The 18617-nt window shown below is 53.8% G+C and overlaps 3 protein-coding genes across 5 annotated transcripts; 1 reads left to right on the top strand and 2 right to left on the bottom strand.

Annotated features, from left to right (window-relative positions):
* Window positions 1–187: 187 nt before the first annotated feature.
* Window positions 188–9462, bottom strand: LOC119093147 (putative methyltransferase DDB_G0268948). 3 transcript variants are annotated; one of them, XM_037216048.1, is made up of 7 exons: window positions 9368–9462; window positions 5389–5523; window positions 4527–4687; window positions 3803–4016; window positions 3015–3121; window positions 1746–1886; window positions 188–909 (listed from the first exon to the last, which is right to left on the bottom strand). In XM_037216048.1, the coding sequence occupies exons 2-7, from the start codon at window positions 5497–5499 to the stop codon at window positions 810–812; spliced, it is 834 nt and encodes a 277-aa protein (XP_037071943.1). In that variant the 5' UTR covers window positions 5500–5523; window positions 9368–9462; the 3' UTR covers window positions 188–809. The 3 variants fall into 3 exon arrangements, with proteins under 3 accessions (XP_037071943.1, XP_037071942.1, XP_037071944.1); XM_037216047.1 differs by having other exon boundaries at window positions 9364–9456; XM_037216049.1 differs by lacking the exon at window positions 9368–9462 and adding an exon at window positions 8568–8664.
* Window positions 6396–8098, bottom strand: LOC119094451 (peptide methionine sulfoxide reductase MsrB). Its single transcript, XM_037217508.1, has 2 exons — window positions 8080–8098; window positions 6396–7612 (listed from the first exon to the last, which is right to left on the bottom strand). The coding sequence occupies exons 1-2, from the start codon at window positions 8096–8098 to the stop codon at window positions 7197–7199; spliced, it is 435 nt and encodes a 144-aa protein (XP_037073403.1). The 3' UTR covers window positions 6396–7196.
* A 2143-nt stretch (window positions 9463–11605) lies between the features above and the next one.
* LOC119093146 (zinc transporter ZIP9) lies at window positions 11606–17209 on the top strand. Its single transcript, XM_037216046.1, has 7 exons — window positions 11606–11734; window positions 12363–12473; window positions 12899–13007; window positions 14012–14170; window positions 14916–15076; window positions 15611–15745; window positions 16946–17209. The coding sequence occupies exons 2-7, from the start codon at window positions 12378–12380 to the stop codon at window positions 17150–17152; spliced, it is 867 nt and encodes a 288-aa protein (XP_037071941.1). The 5' UTR covers window positions 11606–11734; window positions 12363–12377; the 3' UTR covers window positions 17153–17209.
* The last annotated feature ends 1408 nt before the right edge of the window (window positions 17210–18617 follow it).

Raw genomic sequence — 18617 nt, 5'->3', positions numbered from 1 at the left:
CGGCGTGTTTGGGTGGCAAGTTTGCATTAACTTTAATTACGACTGTTTGGAAAAAAATGTGATACCAGGGAAAAGGATAGCAATCATAAAAGCCGTTAATGTCGTTACAGTCATGACATTGCTATAAAAGATAAAAGAAAATGGGTTAACAGCATTCAGAAAGAGTGCAACGCTTGAAAACCACTCATACGGCTATCAATGCTCCGATGTATTGCTTTAAAAAACGAATTTACACGGATGATGCATTCGCATATTACACACCTAAAATAAGGTGATAATGTGACGGAATGTTCAGTAAGCCGAGGGCGAGCTCGCGATCCCGAGATTTTCATGAGCGACGATTCCCAAGCATGAAAAGGAAGTCTTGATACTTATAGACAGGCACCCCTGGCTGCAAATGCTATAACAATACATATAATTATTGTAGCCATTGCCTATACTATAACATTAGGTCGACGTCAGCGGACCTGTATAGGAAGCTCACACAATGCTGCTGCATAATACTGAGTTCTACTGACTTCCAGATTCGACAAACAACCCTGAGTCATTGACGTTGAGCCATTCCACACAACTTCATAAAATGGAGTCATTAAGTTGCAAACCGTGCTTCGAAAAAAATAAAAAATCGGCAATCACGAAGACAGACCACCACTGGCGAAAAAGCCGCATACCTAGCAACTAAAGTCATTTCCCAAAATACCATTATTCCGATCGACCACCTTTCCCCCCTCCACCCGCTCTCCGTTTCAAAGAAGCCTCTGTCCAGGACGTGCTCCCCGCCACCGGTTCCCGACGAGCTGACGGCTGGATCACGGAGCCCGTGGCTTCCGACTGAGCAGCGCGAAGTATCGGAACCGTATCTGTATGGGGCTGTCCAGTGTGATATCGCCACCTAGCAGCTTCAGCAGTCTGTAACACAAAAACGCAGCGTACTAGTCAAGGAAACAATGGTGATTTGCAATGATCGGTGCGCTAGTTCCAGCACCAGGGCGTATTTTCTCGGACCGGGCGCCAAGCCATGAAGAACAGCATCACAGGCCAGTGTGACATGAACAAGACCGGCACACCAGAAGGACCAGCAGCAGGCACTGATAGCAGGGAACACTGACATGGAAAGCAGGAGGTTAGGTATCCAGCTCTGTCGTTCTACCTGTCCGAATCCGCGAAGCAAACAACAGATGAATGTCCCGAGCAAAAGGCGGCGGGGCGCTGAGTGGCCTGACCTCCTGGACACACCACCACACATCTTAAGCAGCTGCCTCTGAGTTCAGCGCCGCCGGAGCCAAGGCGAGGACGAGCGACGTCGCATGCCACGTCCATGGCCAAGACGCAAGCGCAAACGATGGATACGAACGAGACCGAAGGTCGTCATCGGTACCGACTAATTGGCAACGACGGCTCCCAGTTTAAATAACTCACTTCAGAAGAACGTGCAGTTGGGTGAGGGCCAGGCAGTGAACGTCGGTATAAATTGCAATAATTGCCACGGTGCGGAGAAGCCGTACACTAACGAAAGCGCTTCAGGAACAAAGGATATCGATCCTGCTTGGCAGAATAATCACGCAAACGCCGTTTCCTTCAGACCACACACAGACACAGACAATACAGCGTATTCCATCTGTGTGCAGGACACGAAGCAGCTGTGTTAAGCACGGCGGCCGTGGCTACACCGCCCCTATCTCCCGCCATCGCTCTGGTCACTGCGGAGCACATCCAGCAGGTGCACAGCACGCTACGGTTCTCACCTGTCCTCCAGCTGGCGGAGGAAGGTGACGCCGGCCTCCTGGCCCCGGTCGGCCACCATCAGTTGGAAGCCCGACCATGTGCTGCAGTACCCCACCAGGTCGGCCACCGTGCCCTCCAGGTCACAGAAGGTCGTCTCCTCCCTGCAGGCGGGGTGACCGTGTGAGGACAACCCCCAGGAGGTCGCTGTGAGGAGGCCTGGCTTACGACCGCACGAACTAGTTGTCCCAATGCAGCGTGCAAAAGAATCTGGACCGCATTGGCTACAACACTTGTCCGTCTCGACGGCTCCGTTGGTCGGCCAGCATGCCTTTCGATCTACCCAGCCGCGGCGGGGTGGGTTCGCGTCACTTTAGGCGCTCACCATTTGTCCTTGACAGGTATGGCCCGTAGCCGGTGCCAGTGGATGTGCTAAAGGTCAAGTAACGCCAGCGGGCAGGGCGGTGCCGAGCATTGCGGCACGTTAAACTTTCACCATCTAAGTCTGCATGTTGACCTGGATTTGTGCGATCAGATGGTAGAGATCAGGGCTCACACCACAAGCATTTCTTAGTGTAAGGTCTGATCCCATAAATCCATCCCCTGAAAAGGTCCAGATTAGGTCTTTAAAGAGACATCGCATGCGCATGGGCGCTTGTGGCCGTGCGCACTTGCTTCAAACGTCAGGCTTTCGCATGATATATTGGAATGATTGCTAGACAAAGTCACTTAGCCTGTACCTTCTGGTACATTGAAGCTCAGCTACTTTCAACGTAACAATTCATAATAATACAATCAAACAGGCTTTAAATTTCATCACACTAGATACGCTTTAACACCTAACAAGAATCCGGACGGGCGCCAAAAACGGCAACGTGAATCGCTCCAAAATGGAAGAAAATGATGTTTATAAAGGCCAACATATTTAAGGAGCTGAACTGCGCTCTGGCAACGCCTGAAGTTGGACAATCCACGGGTTGTTCTGCTATTCCGATATTTCGCTGCTGTGCTCAGCTTCCTTTAACGCAAACCGGAAACGCCGGCAGTGGCATGTGCTCACGCAAAACACCGAACAGTTCTGACCAGCAATTGCTGTTCACTTCATCTACCGCAGAAGTGTCATTATCTCAACACCTGCGATTAACCGGCACTACATCAGGCCACTATTTGCGATAACATGGCACTGCATTACCCCACCGTTTGTGACCTATCAGCACTACACCATCTCCCGTCAGACGCTCCCGCCATCAACGCTTGACCCCCCCCCCCCCCCCCGCCGTCGCCCTTCTCACCGCTTGTGGTCGGTGAGCGATGACAGGAATCTTGGATTGGAGTAGCCGTCGATGTACACCTCCACGCTCTGTGGCTTGATCCAGGCAGCCAGACCATTCACGTACGACTGAAAGGGAGTCGACGACGCTTGAGTGAAAGCAGTCAGCCGAAGCGGGCGCGAACCACACAGCTGCGGCCGTCAGTCAAACCCAGTCACCGCCACAGCGAAATAGACTGCTGTGGATGTTTCGCTGCTTGCGGTGAAAAACGATAGAGAATTCTGCGTGAAAGATTGCACACAGCTTTCAGGAGTCTATGTTTTGCATCCTGCATGATCGTGAAGACAGAAACATCGGCACAATAACGCAACATATGCGGATACAGACGCATGAAGCCTATGGACAAGAATCTGAAACAGAAACATCCTTGCAGATAACGATAAAACAAAGAATGCAAATCAAGAATCGCCATGTTTTAACTGCACACTTAACATGTGTTTCCTCGGCAATGTTTCTCAATGCAGGTACAGGAGCATCGATCCAATCACTTATTTTACACAAAGAAGTGTACATTAGTAATGAATAATATGCTGCAAATAAACGTGAATTCAAGAACCAGAATAAACTGGTTCAACTCCCCCCCCCCCAAAAAAAAAATGACGGCAACCATGCCACATTTTCAGACGCAGAGTTAACCGCGCCACTGTAAACATAAGCGCGCGTGGTCTGCGTGCTGGGTCGACACGTCCGAGCGCCGCTCTTGCCGCCGGAGGCCGCCGCCATCGGTGCCGCCGAGTGACGTCACTCACATCGGCGAGGAGTTCCTGCGCGTCCTGGCGCTCGCGGCCGCCGACGACGGGCACGGGCAGCCGGTAGCCGACCAGCGCCAGCGCGCCGCCCGCACACAGCAGGCGGCTGACGTCGGCGAAGAAGGCGCCCATGTCGAACCAGTGGCACGCTTGCACGGCCAGCACCAGCTGACAGCTGGCCGCCGGCAGCGGCGTCGCCTCGGCCGGGCTTGCCCTGAGGGCACGGCCGCGCGGTGTTGACAGGGACTGCGAGACAGCTATGGCGGGTGCATACGGACAGACGGAGCTAGGGGAGGGAGACGCCCAAACGAGCGCATACGGTGACTTCGGTGCGATTCAGGGTGCAGGTAGTGTTAACAAGATGGCAGCCTCCCATGGACCCGACGCCGGCCAGGGTCAGCGTGTCCAAGAGATCTATCGGAGACTCGGGACCATACGGGCGTGACGCAACCCAGAGCCAAAAGACCTAGGCGGCACATTTGCCGGAGCCGCTCAATGAACTTCTTCAAGCATCCGGACAAAACATCACTCAAAAGAACTAAATTCTAATACACTTTGGCGCGTTGAACCCTGTCGATGACATCGACTTCCTGACAACGTAAAGTAAGCGTTGTTCTTGAAACGCACCCTCCCTCCCCCCCCCCCCGCCCACCACCCACCCTACCCACCCATCAGCCGGACTAGGTCAGCGGGCATGGCCTCCGTCAGCGGCGCCGACCGTCACCTGTAGCTGACGTTGCCCTCGGTGTTGGCGGCGGCCGCCTCTGCCACCTGGGCCGGGCTGACGTCCGTTCCCAGGACCCGGTCAAAGTGTGGCGCCAGCAGGCGGGTGCCCTGGCCGGAGCCGCAGCCTACGTCCGCCACCTGCTGCAGACGGCCCACCACCTGGCGCACAGACACGACAGGTCAGCTGGCGTGCAGATACGACAAGTCAGCTGACGCGCAGACACGGCCGGTCTGCCAGCGTGCAGACACCACAATTCAATCTGACGCGCAGACATGGCCGGTCAGTTGACGCACAGACACTTGAAATCAGCTGGCGCGCAGGCAAATCTGACGCACAAATATTGATACTGCACTGGCCAAGGACATGGCTGCAGAAACGGCCGGCGCGAACTCATCGCTTATGGACTGCCGCAGGCATGGCCGTATTGTAAGCTTGGCTCCTTCACGTGGTTTCTGCGGGACAAGGACGCGACACTTTCAGGTGTCTTAACGCCGCACTGCCCAGAGGTTGGCTCGTACCTGCATTTTCGGAATGTATTACCTGGGCCTAGGTTCATCAGGCGAAAGAGCTAGCGTACGCACTTTGGTCCGCGTCCCATGAGCTCACATCCTAAAAATAGCTGAGTGTGACCAGCATGAACTGCTTCCCAACGCCTTTATGGAAAGATTATCGATGGCTCGTATACCTGTATGCAGCGACCAAAGTGTTAAGTAGCGTGCTTCATTTTTATGATACTTGACACTGATACACAGGCCGACCGCAGCCCAGCCTCCGGGCGACCGGAGGGCGGACCTCAGTCCCCGCCGCCTCCCCTGACCAGACCGGTGACGGTGGGGCAGGGGGAGGGGGGCACGCTCACCCCTTCGCCGGCGTAGGTCCGGAGGATGTTCACCAGCGCCTCCGGCATGGTGGGCCGGTAGCGGGCGTACAGCGCCGCGTGCCGGTCGCCCTCGAAAAACCGCGACGCCATGCTGCTTACGCGTCACGAGCCGTTCTGACGAGGGGAACAGCGTCAGACGCTCGCACGGCTCGTTATAAACAGACGCCGCAGGACCCGGAGGCGATGACAGACAGACACCAGGCCCCTTCGGGGCGCGTTAAGAAACACCACCATACAGAGACGTACGCAGGATTTCACAAGGGGGGGGAGGGGGGAGGCACAGCTCACAAGTTTTGACTAAACCGAGTTATTAAACCGAGTGAAGTGTGTCACGGAAATTACTTATGTCGTACAGCAACATCGCGTGTTCTCGATCTTTCTAGTTTCACGTGTCTGTCTACCGGACATTAAATGCCAAAATTAGCCACCCACTTATTAGTACATATCATAAATTTGGTAAAAGGCATGTGCTCACGGGTCATGTGCGTACGCTCCTGTTACCAGACCCATACGCCTCAGTTCCGTGATCTTTTGTTTATGCGACCAACACTTCACATACACAGTCAGTCGCCGCATCACTCGGCGGAGAATGACGTTAGCCGTATTTCACCGGCATTAACATCTATGACTGTCACTCCGAACTCCATAGGATTAAGCACACCGGGCAAATTCGCGAGCCCTGCATGCCGTCCACGATCCTCTCATCAGAAGGGATTGAATGATCCAATAGGTTAAGGCTAGTTGTCTCATGAGCGCAGCTTTGATGCAATGCTCAGAAACTAGATTTGCCTTCTTTGGATGTTCTCATCTAGAAATTCGTCATATCCGACTTAAACACCCCTTGCCAAAGACGACGCACGCATAGGCAAGGGCAGCGTATCTTTGAACAATAGTGCACACTTGAAGGGTTGAGGTTACTTTGCGATGAACGAAATAATCGTCACACGTTCATATAAAACCGTCTCTCGTTGACCACACCGACAGAGCATGTTTCAAAATATGTATTTGCTACCGTCAACACGCGCCGCAGTCCTATCACCCAACATCAGTGTCTTGTTTTCCGTCCATACGAGCACATCAATGAATCAACCTGCTTATCACTTCCGGCTTACAATGCCACACTGCGTGATAACAAAGCTCGTATCAGCACGATGAGCCACATCATAAAAGTGCATTCCTCCGGTGGTGGTACTGGCACCACGATACAATCACGCGCGGCACACAAGGCGCCGCTATGGCACATAAAACACAGTTCATCTCAGAAATTATCTACGCTGATCCACCAGCGACTTAAACGGCTCTAGGCGACGTGCGACACAGACCATCGTCCGTTCACACCGCGAGAACCAGCCGTATTCCTCGGTGACCAGTGGCAGTCTGCAGTCCGCGGTCTGTGCTCCGCGGTCCGCGTTCCGCGGTCCGTGATCCCACGGTCCGTGGTCCACGGTCCGTGGTCCACGGTCCGTGGTCCGTGGTCCGTGGTCCGTGGTCCGCGGTCCGCAGTCTGCGGTCCGTAGTCCGCGGTCCGTGATCCCACGGTCCGTGGTCCGTAGTCTCCACGGTCCACGGTCTGCAGTACGCGGTCCACGGTCTGCAGTACGCGGTCCGCGGTCCGCAGTCCACGGTCCGTGGTCCGCAGTCCGCGATCCGCGATCCGCGGATCCGCGATCCGCGATCCGCGGTCCGCAGTCCGCGATCTGTGGTCCGCGGTCTGTGGTCCGCGGTCTGTGGTCCGCGGTCTGTGGTCCGCGGTCCGTGTTCCGCAGTGCGCTGTCCGCAGTCCGCCGCTACTCCTCCGGCGTCAGCTTCAGCGCGGCGGCGTTGATGCAGTAGCGCAGGCCGGTGGGGCGGGGTCCGTCGTCGAACACGTGGCCGAGGTGCGCGCCGCAGCGGCGGCAGAGCGCCTCCTCGCGCAGCATGCCGTGGCTGATGTCGGTCCGCGTCTCTACGCTGCTGCCGTCCGGCCGGCCGGCCGCGCCGTCCGCCGCCGAGTGGAACGACGGCCAGCCGGAGCCAGAGTCGAACTTGTCGGCGGCGCGGAAGAGCGGCGCACCGCAGCAGACGCAGCCGTAGCGCGCGCTGGCCGACGACGGCGGCGGTAGCTCGCCGCTGAACGGCGGCTCCGTGCCGGCGCGCCGCGTCACCGCGAACTGCAGCGGCGTCAGGCGCGCGCGCCACTCCTCGTCTGAGACGGCGCGCGGCTCTTCGCAGGCGGCGGCGGCCGAGGTGCGCAGCGCGCGGAGTGGCGCAGGCGGCGCCGCGCAGCGGGGAGGCGCAGCGGCGGCGCCCACCGCCGTCCACGCCCACACGGCCAGCCGGCACGGCAGGCGCAGCATGCCCTGCAATGGCCGACGCAGCTGGGCCAGGCTGCCGAGGACGCACACGACGGGGCGGCGGCGAACGAGCAGGTCTCGGTCGTGGACACAAACCACAGGCTTCAGAGGTAACACAGGCTTCACACTACAACCTGCACAGGCTAGGCGAATCTGGGTCAAACCAGGCTGTTACCAACTCATCTTATCTTTAATGTTCCAATAATCCATGACCACTGGCCTAAATTTCATGGAATCCCGCTGCCAATTAAGGGCCAAATGGATGTTACTTCAGTCTGTCAATTATATGGTTTTAAAGGCATATTAACAGCGATGTTTTTCTCCACCTGGGCATTACTTCCTTTGATGTTACACATAGTGCAGGAGACCAGGGGGAATGCATGGCATAATCAGTGTGTCACCTGGGGAGGAAGGATTTGGAATGGCAAGAATGTGCAATGTACTTTATTGACAGCCTTGCAGGTATGCAAATGCATTGGTGCTGCTCTGAAATACATCACATATCTTCTGACAGCCATATTGTGGAGGCTCTCAAGGAAAATTCTGACCACAAAAAAGGCACCTGTACCAACAATACTGAATAGGATCACCCTCATGCTCATTAGCCTAGCCAAGAGAGTCAGAAGGGTTCACTGGCACACAAAAGTTTGCAAAGCAAAATTTCCTCTTTTACCATAATGGAATCCCATGCCAACTTTCATCTGACTTGCCCCCACCCTCACCCCACCCCCTTCACCACAGCACAGCATGGTAACAAAACTGGGCACACTCTGACATCCAGCCCATCCACGGCATGATGGTTTGAACAGTCATCCTAATACTTACACAAACATGGTAAATCAATGACCCAATGACATCTGCACTGGAATGATTATGCATGCTAGGGTGCATAACCCCTTTCATCCTCACATCCGTGATTTGTCTGAAAAAAGAAAAGCACACACCACCAAATGGATAAATATAAGTCATGATCACAAGAGGGTTCAAAGGCAAATTAGGTGCATGTTTAAGGCTTACAAAGTGTGTGTGAATACATACAAGTTAACTGTCACCCTATCAGAATCCCTCAGTTCCATGGTGATATATTTCTTTTAAAAACCTCTACCTGTGAGAGTTCTCGCCATTAATTTTGAAGGAGACGTTGAGAGACATGTACGCAGAATGGTTCACAGCCGTTTTAAGTGCCAGTATAACCTGGATTTAACCATGTCAATAAAATAGAACACATAACTTTAGACTGAATGCAGTTGGGTCAACAGCCTTCAACAATTCAAAATCCACAAAATGTTCACATTCCTGCTTGAGTTGTTTTATATGTATCCCTTCAGGCTGAAATAGGCCAATGACAAATACACTGTCAGCATGGAGCTGTTTTTCATGTTTCTCTTTAATAAAATAGGCTAGTGACACAAACATAATCAACATTGAGTAATTTGTTTAATCCTTTCAAGGGTGGGCACATGGTTACATAATGCATCTGGTGTCCGTCTGTTGTCATGTTGATCACAATTGCGGTTCATCACCTCACTATGACAGTTAACTCTTTCACAGTTCATCGAAGCCAGGCGCTGTATTTCGTCATCTTCAGAAGCAAAGTAAAATGCACACAACGAACACCTACCTACCCACTCCAGAAGCTGCTATACGCGAGGCGCTACGCCGCTTCAGCGCAGTGTCCCAAGCCACGTGTCAATCTAGTATCAGATTGATATCCAATTGCCAGTTGGATATTGCGGGGCGTCTCGATTGCCTTGAAATTTGGTGTGCAGGGCCTTCTCAACACGCTGATTCCGAAAATCACTGCCTTTGGGGTGGAATTTTGCGTAATTTCCGAGTTATACGCTACGTAACATCTCAATGTGATATTGCCGGGCGTTTCAACTGCCTCCAAATTTGGTGTGCAGGGCCTTCTCAACACGCTGATTCCGAAAATCACTGTCTTTGGGGTGGGATTTTGTGTAACTTCCGAGTTATACGACGCGTGACACCTCAGTTGCGCTTTGGAATATGTGTCCTGGAATTCGCCTTTGGGCCTGTCCGTATCAGTTCACTGGAGAAGGTCAGTTCGCGACATTTGAGTGATAACCGTGTGGCATGTGATATCATTGACTTGGTGGTATCCCCCAGTGGCATCCCTCTCCGCTTTGTTTCGTTTCTGACCTTTAAGGTGGTGGAGTAATAGTCCGACGTAGTCACGGACATTGTTTGTCCTGACCAAAAACTGACAAGATGCCGCTGGTGACCAAACCAATCGTGCCCCGCCGCTGGAGCCTGAAGATTTGGGTGATGTCACACCGTCTGTCTTATCTCCCAAGGACGCTGGTGACGCTGGTGGAACAGCGCATGCTACTTGTGCACGCCGTGTCCATGTCGTTGGCTGGCCGGTCACATCAGGCCGCTGCTGCTGACCATGGTGGAGACGCTGCACTTCGCGAGCCTGCCGGACGGCGGCGTCGACACACCGGTGGTCAGCGGGCCCACCAGCTGATAGCCGGCCGGCCGGCGGTGTCGACACACTGGTGGTCAGTGTGTCGAGAAGGCCCTGCTCACCAAATTTGGAGGCGATCGAGACGCCCCGCAATTCCAGCTGGGGTGTTACGCGGCGTATAACTCGGAAAATTCGCAAAATCCCACCCCAAAGACAGTAATTTTTGGAGTCAGCGTGTTGAGAAGGCCCTGCCCACCAAATTTGGAGGCAATCGAGAAGCCCCGCAATATCACATTGGGATGTTACGCGGCGTATAACTCGAAAATTACGCAAAATTTCACCCCAAAGGCGGTGATTTTCGGAATCAGCGTGTTGGGAAGGGCCCTGCCACAGAAAAAAACCAAAGTTTGGATAGGCAATCGAGACGCCCTGCAATAGCGCATTGGGATGTTACGACGACGCAAGCGTATAAACGTCGAAAATTACGCAAAATTCCACCCCCAAAGGGCAGTGATTTTCGGAATCAGCGTGGTTGAAGGGCCCCTGCACACCAAATTTGGTGAGGGAATCGAGACGCCCCGCAAACATCCAACTGTTGTGTTTACGCGGCGTAATATACTCGAAATTACGCAAAATTCCACCCCAAAGGCAGTGATTTTCGGAATCAGCGTGTTGAGAAGGCCCTGCACACCAAATTTGGAGGCAATCGAAACGCTCCCCAATATCACATTGGGATGTTACGCGGCGTACAACTCGAAAATTAAGCAAAATTCCATCCCAAAGGCAGTGATTTTCAGAATCAGCGTGCTGAGAAGGCCCTGCACACCAAATTTCAAGGCAATCGAGACGCCCCGCAGTATCCAACTGGCAATTGGATGAAAATCTGCTGCTAGATTGACAGACGTTCCTAAGACGCATGAGTAACATTATTATCGGCGCAATATTTTGTCATGGGCGCGTCACTATTGCATTTATATTTGCACTATTAAGGGGATACCATTTCTCGCTATCATGGTACCTGACAAACTACGTAATCATGTCGAAGAGAAAAAGACTGAAATCAAGCTGATTAAATAACAGATTGAGAGGCGGCTTTAACTCATTAAATCATTCTACAGCACTGCATAAGTGTTCAAACCCAGCAGTACCATGACTAGGCAAATAAGACGTTCTATCGTTTGGTAGAAACGTTTTAAGTTAAGAAAAGCTAACCTTTTCCATGAACATCATTCAGATTGGCGAAGAACACCACGTTTTATTGCATTTTTCTCATCTCAGTCTCTCAAATATTATCTAAAAGGAGATTAACGTTAGTTTCATGTCAGTTTTGCCCACATCTATAACAAACAATTCGTGGACGCCGGCATTGACGCACGAGCGACAAACTGTTTTTTATGGAAACTCAGTTATCATGAGTCTTAGAAGTAGGTAGAGGGTCGAAACAGGTGGTGCATATGTTTCTGATACTAAACAGGAGATTGTTTTACACATCTAAGCACGTCTGTTTTGAGGGGTGCTGCCGCTAATTTTTGTGTTCCAGCCAACAAGAAGTATCTGGTACCAGGTAAAATGTCATTGCAGCCAGTATATGCCTATTAAAAAGCTAGTATTTTCTCGATTGAGCTTAATCATAAAAGTACTGGGAGATGGCATTCCCATATTTTTCTTAATTTATCTGTGTCATGTGGATATATATGATTCAGGTGTCAGATACACTTACCAGTGACATACCAGTGATATTGCAGTTGACTAGGTCAGACAGCATTTAAACAGAGTTTCCCATATGTCTTGTTAATTTCAGTCCTTATCAATGCACAATTTACTTCAAGGATGGCAATGTGCCTTGCGTATATTGTAGAGCCATTTGATAGAGAAGCATTCATCAGGATGCACTGAACATATTGTGTATGCATAATACCTTTATCCTCTAAGGTCATGGCATGATGTAGTGTGATGTTTTTTTGCAGACATTGTGAAGGCTAGGTTTCTTTCCTTGTTGTAGTTATTAATATCCATTCTTTGAACCACCAAACCAAGAGGAATTTAGATGAACCTCTCTGGTATCTATGTGTTTCCAATGCATCCAAATACATCTATCTTTAGTAAGGAAATTAGGGAAAAGTTGAGCTGACAATATTTTGGTGTGACAAATACTTTTACATGTTTACATCCTTTCATACTATACATTTCAGCCCTGACTCATCGAGATGGATGGAGCCGCAACAGTTATCTTGTTCAGCTTAGCAATGCTGATTGGCTGCTACCTGGCAGGACTCATTCCTTTAGTTGTGACTCTATCAGAGGTAAGCCCACTGCACTTATTTTATAGCTGTGATTACTTCTACATGAAAAATCCTTTCAAGTTTGGCTTTATCCTGTCATTGTCTTGTCATTGTCTTTGTCTTGACTTGCCATATCATTGAAAATTAAATAAACTTTCTACTGTGTAAGCTTTTCACTTCATTCCATCACAAATGAATAAGCATCAAGTATGTACCAAGCAGACTGGATGAGTCATTGAGCCACCAAAAGTCAGCAGTGCCAGGAGACCAAGTCTGTAGGAATGGTGGTGCTTCAATCATAATTGTGACTTTCATTGAGATCAGAGACTATTACTCATGACCAGCTGCATTGATATCAAGCACACCTTGTTCTCATAGGTTATATTGTGCCTGCCTCTGCCCTCAGTCTAAGCTGCAGTATATATTGTGCCTGTCTCTGCCCTCAGTCTAAGCTGCAGTATGTAACAGTCATGGGAGCAGGCCTGTTGGTGGGCACAGCTCTGGCAGTAATCATCCCTGAGGGAGTCAACACCATCATACAGACCCATTCCAAAGGTGAGATGTGTGGTCACCATTTATTTGTAGAATCTCATTTGATCTCAAATTGTGGGCCACTTAACTGGCGTCTATAGCGTACTGCTTGTTTTGGGCACCTCATGAATAAAGTGTTCTACCTATTTTTAGATCAGAATTTTTGGTATCTTTTTAAGTAAAAGTATGTTTATTAGCTATCTAAAAATCTGGAAAGATCTGCATTGTTTTTCGCAAAGGTGGTGTAAGAGTACAGAGCATTGGTTATGGCCTCCACATGTGTGCTTTTTCAGACATTTTTGTGTGCATGGTTGTGGTTCTTGAGCATCCAAGTGCAGTATCCTGTTCCTAGTGAATGTGAGCTATAAAGCTTACCTGTTCTTGCCATTGTTGCATGTTCTTGAGGACAGCACCTTAAAAAAGGGCATGTGCTGCTCAATGACACTATTAATCAACAGAATGTTTTGTGACTTATTGTTGGTTGTATCACCACTGATCTTTGAGGGTTGCTGAGCTGGCTTTCTCAGTATATCTGGATTGCTTATCACTCTGCTCACAATGCTGTCAGGCAATCTGGTACACCACCCAGTCCAGTAGATGTGTAGGCACCTCCACCTTTCTTCAAGCCACAAGGGTTGCTCCGTGGTGCAGTATACCAGGATTTTATTGCAGCTGGTCTGTCGTTCTGCACTACCTGGAGCTTCGAGCTGGGGTATTGAATAGCTCCCTAGATTGGGAAGGAAGGGGAGTTGTGAACAATCCATGGTCTCGCTGGCGGGAGTCTTATTAGCCTATTTTGGCCGATAGCGAAGCAGTTTTACGACACCATCACTGAAAACCGTGGATATCCTTCGTGGAAATCCGTGGTGGTCCGTGAGTTCCAATTCGTACAGGTTAGGGCTAGTCCGAAAGAAAGGCACCATCCACGACCCGACGCGCGCCATAGCGGGATTACTTTGTCTCAACATCAGCTGTCCCATGATCGGAGCTGTGGCTGCTCCTGACCTCACGTAACCGGCCGTTGGCAGCGTTGGCGGCGCCGACGGAGGGGCCGGCCGGGCACGGTTCCGGAGCTCACAGCGGGCCGGAGCTGCACTCGATGGTCGGCCTGGCGCTGGTGGCCGGCTTCGTGCTGATGCTGGTGGTGGACCAGTTCACGCACCACCACAGCAGTGAACAGGTCACTGGTGAGTGTCGCGGCCACACGCCACGACAGTGGACAGGTCACTGGTGGGTGTCGCTGTCACACGCCACAGCAGTGAATAGGTCACTGGTGAGTGTCGCGGTCACACGCCACGGCAGTGATTAGGTCACTGGTGAGTGTCGCTCTCACACGCCACAGCAGTGGACAGGTCACTGGTGAGAGTCATGGCAGTACACCACAGCAGTGAACAGGTCACTGGTGGTTGTCGCTGTCACGCCACAGCAGTGAACAAGTCACTAATGAGTGTCGCGTGCACCCATCACATCATTGAACAGGTGAGTTTCATGGTCGCATACCACAGGCGTCAACAGGTTGCTAGTGAGTGTCGTGTCTACACACCATCAAACAGCAGCTTACAGGATTACCAGTGAGTGTCGCGTGCGCACTCCACCTCAGCAGCGAACAGGTTACCAGTGAATAACGGATCTGGTCAGGCCCGGCCATTGGCGATTGGTGAAAGGAGGCCGTTGTGACGCCCCTCAAAGCCGCCCTGAGCGGTACGATTTGCGGGTCGCGCGTGTCAGTCACGTGGCATGTAGGCGTTAGGCCATGAAGCTACCCGGGATAGTGTGTCTCGTCACGCTTACACAGAGCTTTGCGATCGATGCCCCCCTCCCCCCTCACCTCAGCAGCTGCGAAAAAACGGGCGCAAGACAGCTGCTGTAGTGCTTCGCCGTTTCTCTTGCCTGGCGTCACGTGACCGAGGCCCACCCGACGCGTGCCGACAGACCCTGAAGGTCACGTGGTGCACCGGGCCGGCCAGAACGTGACGGCCACGGTGGGCCTGGTGGTTCACGCGGCCGCCGATGGTGTCGCCCTGGGCGCCGCCGTCGCCTCCTCCCGCACCGACGTGGAGCTGATCGTCTTCGTGGCCATCATGCTGCACAAGGTGGGACGCTGTCGGGCGGCCGTGCTTTCTGGCTCTGCGCGACGTCTGCGAGGCCGTTACAGCGTGTGACAGGCCTCGTTTTAAGGGATTGACTTTCGTGGGTGGTTCTGGGGTACCCTACAGTTGTAAAGCGGTTAGTTATTTCCCGCTTTGTTTGCGATGTATTCTCAGAAATGGATTGAGCCAACGGTGGGCCGGTACTAGTTTTCTGTTTTGTTTGCCTTTTGCACAGCATGTGTCGCACGATTCAGCGACTGCAGGGCTTTTGAAAGCCTTGAACCAACATTATGTTTCACCTATATCGTGCACCTCAACCGAAAGTGGCCTCCATATTTTTTGAAGGGCCCAAACACTATCATTGTTCTGTCTCGTATGTGAGCGCGCGGGGTGCCGTGAACAAGACCTCCGCCGTGCAGCAGAGCAGGCTCACACCCGTGGGACCCGTCACGTGCCGCTCACCGCGCTGTGCGACGGTGACCTGACCTGACCGTCTGTCCCCCGCGTCGACGCTGACCCGAGGGCCTCCCCACGCAGGCGCCGGCCGCCTTCGGCCTGGTCACGTTCCTGCTGCACGAGGGGCTGGAGCGGACGCGCGTGCGGCGCCACCTGCTGGTGTTCTCGGTGGCGGCGCCGCTGATGGCGCTCGTCACGTTCTTCAGCATCGGGAAGGTGCACTGTCGCCGCCCGGGCCGGCGTCGCGCTCCGACGTCCGCCGGAGGGAGGCGCCCGGCGGCGCGCGGCCTCCGCTCGGGCAGGCGCTTTGCCGGCTGTTGTGCGGCGTTGGCGCAGCGGCGCCGCCGCTGTGCCGACAGCCAGCTGACGTTCGCTCGCAGGGGAGGGCGTGCCGGGGAGATCTGGTGCCGTAAGCGAGTACACTATAGTGGGAAAGGCTGATGCTGTGCGGACTGGAGGCTGGCGTGCCCCGCGGCCGCACCTTCTACGTCGCGCTCTCCAGTCGTGCCGGCGCCGGATTCGCCTCAGTGGAGTCGATTCCTGGTCCGATGGGAATCTTACGATCTTTTATGATAATGACGCTCATGCGTTGTAAATATGTGAGGCACGCAATGCATGCAGTATTTTACATCGCTTATTGATTTATTTGATGTGCTTCATTGATGCATGCATGGTCATTATGGATAATGACTGACTGCTGGCAGCAGAACATATATTTGGTTAGTTTCGCCTTTAACTCAATGATGCGTTGCCGAATGCGGAAATCGGAACTGGGTCATTAAATTGCGATGCATTCCGAGCAAGTCTTAGTGACGACGTCTGAAAAAAAAATCATCTCCTTTGTGTGGTATGAGGCTAACCAAACCAGTGCGAGGGCGCACGCTGATAATTTCACGCCATATACGCCAAGGGTGGCTACCTTTGTAATGATTCAGCAGTATGTCGAAGTTAACTTTTTGTCGTATAGGTCCGTCGGGTGACGGCATCTTTTATATATGTATATTTGAGTCGACTCATGGACCACACAATTCAATTTGTTGCATCGATTCACTCAGTGCCACCGAGTCTTTTGGAAGGGAGCGATCACCCACGACTACTGGACTTTGCGCTGACCACGCGTTAGTTGTGGTGAGCTCTTTGCCCGATGAATTCCCGGTGTCAATTCCCTTTGTCGGCTGCCATGGTCCCGGTTGTGGCGCCCCAGCCCCAGCACCGCGCTGGCAGCCCCGTGCTGTGCCGAGCCTCGCTGTTTTTGCTGCCGGGTAGTCCTTGCTACATGGCATGCCATTGTGTTGCCAGCTGGTGTTCCTGAGCCTCCCAGGTGTGCTGTCGGCTACACGCTCGACAGCCCTCACTCGACAGTGTCACGTGTTTCCGTGGCCGCTCCGCGCTCTACCACGTGGTCGTGTCCGGCAGGGCGGCGGCGAGGCGCTGGCCGGCACGAGCGCCACGGGCCTGTGCCTGCTCTTCAGCGCCGGCACGTTCCTCTACGTGTCGACGGTGCACGTGCTGCCGGAGGTGATCTCACGCGGCGACCAGAAGCACTTCTCCGTCTCGGAGCTGCTGTGCATGATCGCCGGCTGCCTTATGCCAGTGCTGCTGTCGCTGAACCACCACCACTAGCGCCGCCTGCCGGCGCGGACGCTGACTGACCGCGGCGCCGGCGCCGGGGCGGACACGGGTACGTGCTGCGTGACGCGCTCGCGCCGGCCGTGGCGCGGGGGCCGCCCGCCCGCGCGCGTCCGAGGACGGTCGGTACCGCGCGGTGCGCGCGGGGTGTACGGGCGTCACGCCGGGCCGTCTCGAGGCGGCGCCTCATGGCGGCGGAGTGGCGCGCACGGCAGCAGGCTGCGCCAGGCGCTGGAGGAGGCAGCCGGTGAGCGCCCGCCCAGCGGCCTGGCCGGCCCGGTGTGGAGTGGCACCGAAGTCACAAACGGACCGGCCGGCGTCGCCGTGGCCAGCGTGCTGGCGGTCAGTATGTGGGACCAATGGACAGAGGTCAGGAGCGGCGTGCTCCCCGAGGAAGAGCGGTCGGCGCTGTTTGCCACGCCGCGGACCGCACAGCTCCCTACCAGCGGGACCGCATAGCTCCCTGCCAGCGCCGGTGCTGGACCAGACTGGGTGGAGCTGCCCCGGGTAGGACCGAACCGCCGAGCCACGTGGAGCTGCTACCTCACCAAGGGTGACGGGGTTCGCCCGACTGCGTGAAATTGAGAAATAGCTGCTCCACGCGGGGCAAGCTCCCGCCTCTCCGGCCCTCATCTGACGTGAGTGTATGCCGGTTTTAGGTGATTGGTGCGGGCTCTTCTGAGGGGGAGGGGGCTGGAGTGCGTCCCCCGATGACTATCCAGCCGTGAAGTGCACGGGTGGTGCCCCCCCCCCCCTCTCTCCCCTTGTACGCGTGCTTTTGGGTGCCGGGGCCGCATATGTGATATGTTTTAGAGGCGGGCACTGTGGCAGGTCTTGCTAGTATCTAGCGCTGTGTGTGGCGTCGCGGCCCGGGCCGTGGGTTTGCCTCTGCCCCCGTCGGATGTGGTGGCCTTGTTTATCCGCGCGCCGCCGTCTGGTGAGAGCATGCGTGGTGCCGTCGTTGCGGGCTCTTGTTGCCTGGTGCTCTGGTGATGCTGCACCGGCCGGTCGGCGTCAGCCATACTTCCAGCGGGGATTCGGTGACACGCGCGGAATCGAACGCTCCGGTAGGCCATGGGTCTCACCGTAGCGCGATTGTCGCGAATCACATCCGTGCAATACTGCTCACCTCGGCCGTGTCGGTGCCTGTCTGGGAACTAAGCCAAACGATGAGGGTGGAAGGCGACAGAAGTGCTCTTGATTTCCGTACGAGTTGCTGTCTGAGGCCGTCGATCTCCGGACGTGCGATCGTGATTATCCGCTCTCGTGCGTTGTGATCTAGGTCATGCGCGCTGGGTGCCCTCTCACGACTTTCGCACGGAGTTGGAGGATGGGAGTGTTGTTACTTTACGCGACACATTTTACTTACATGGTGTATATAGCGCCCGCGGTGGTTGGTGCTGGTCACAAAATACATCTACTTAATGCCTTCGCGTCTGCTGCGAGTGAGTGGTTGGGC

This window comes from Pollicipes pollicipes, unplaced genomic scaffold, assembly GCF_011947565.3.
Source record: "Pollicipes pollicipes isolate AB1234 unplaced genomic scaffold, Ppol_2.1 Scaffold_4002;HRSCAF=4701_pilon_pilon_pilon, whole genome shotgun sequence".
In the NCBI taxonomy this organism is placed as follows: Eukaryota; Metazoa; Arthropoda; class Thecostraca; order Pollicipedomorpha; family Pollicipedidae; genus Pollicipes; species Pollicipes pollicipes.
This window is presented reverse-complemented; position numbering and strand designations above follow the sequence as displayed.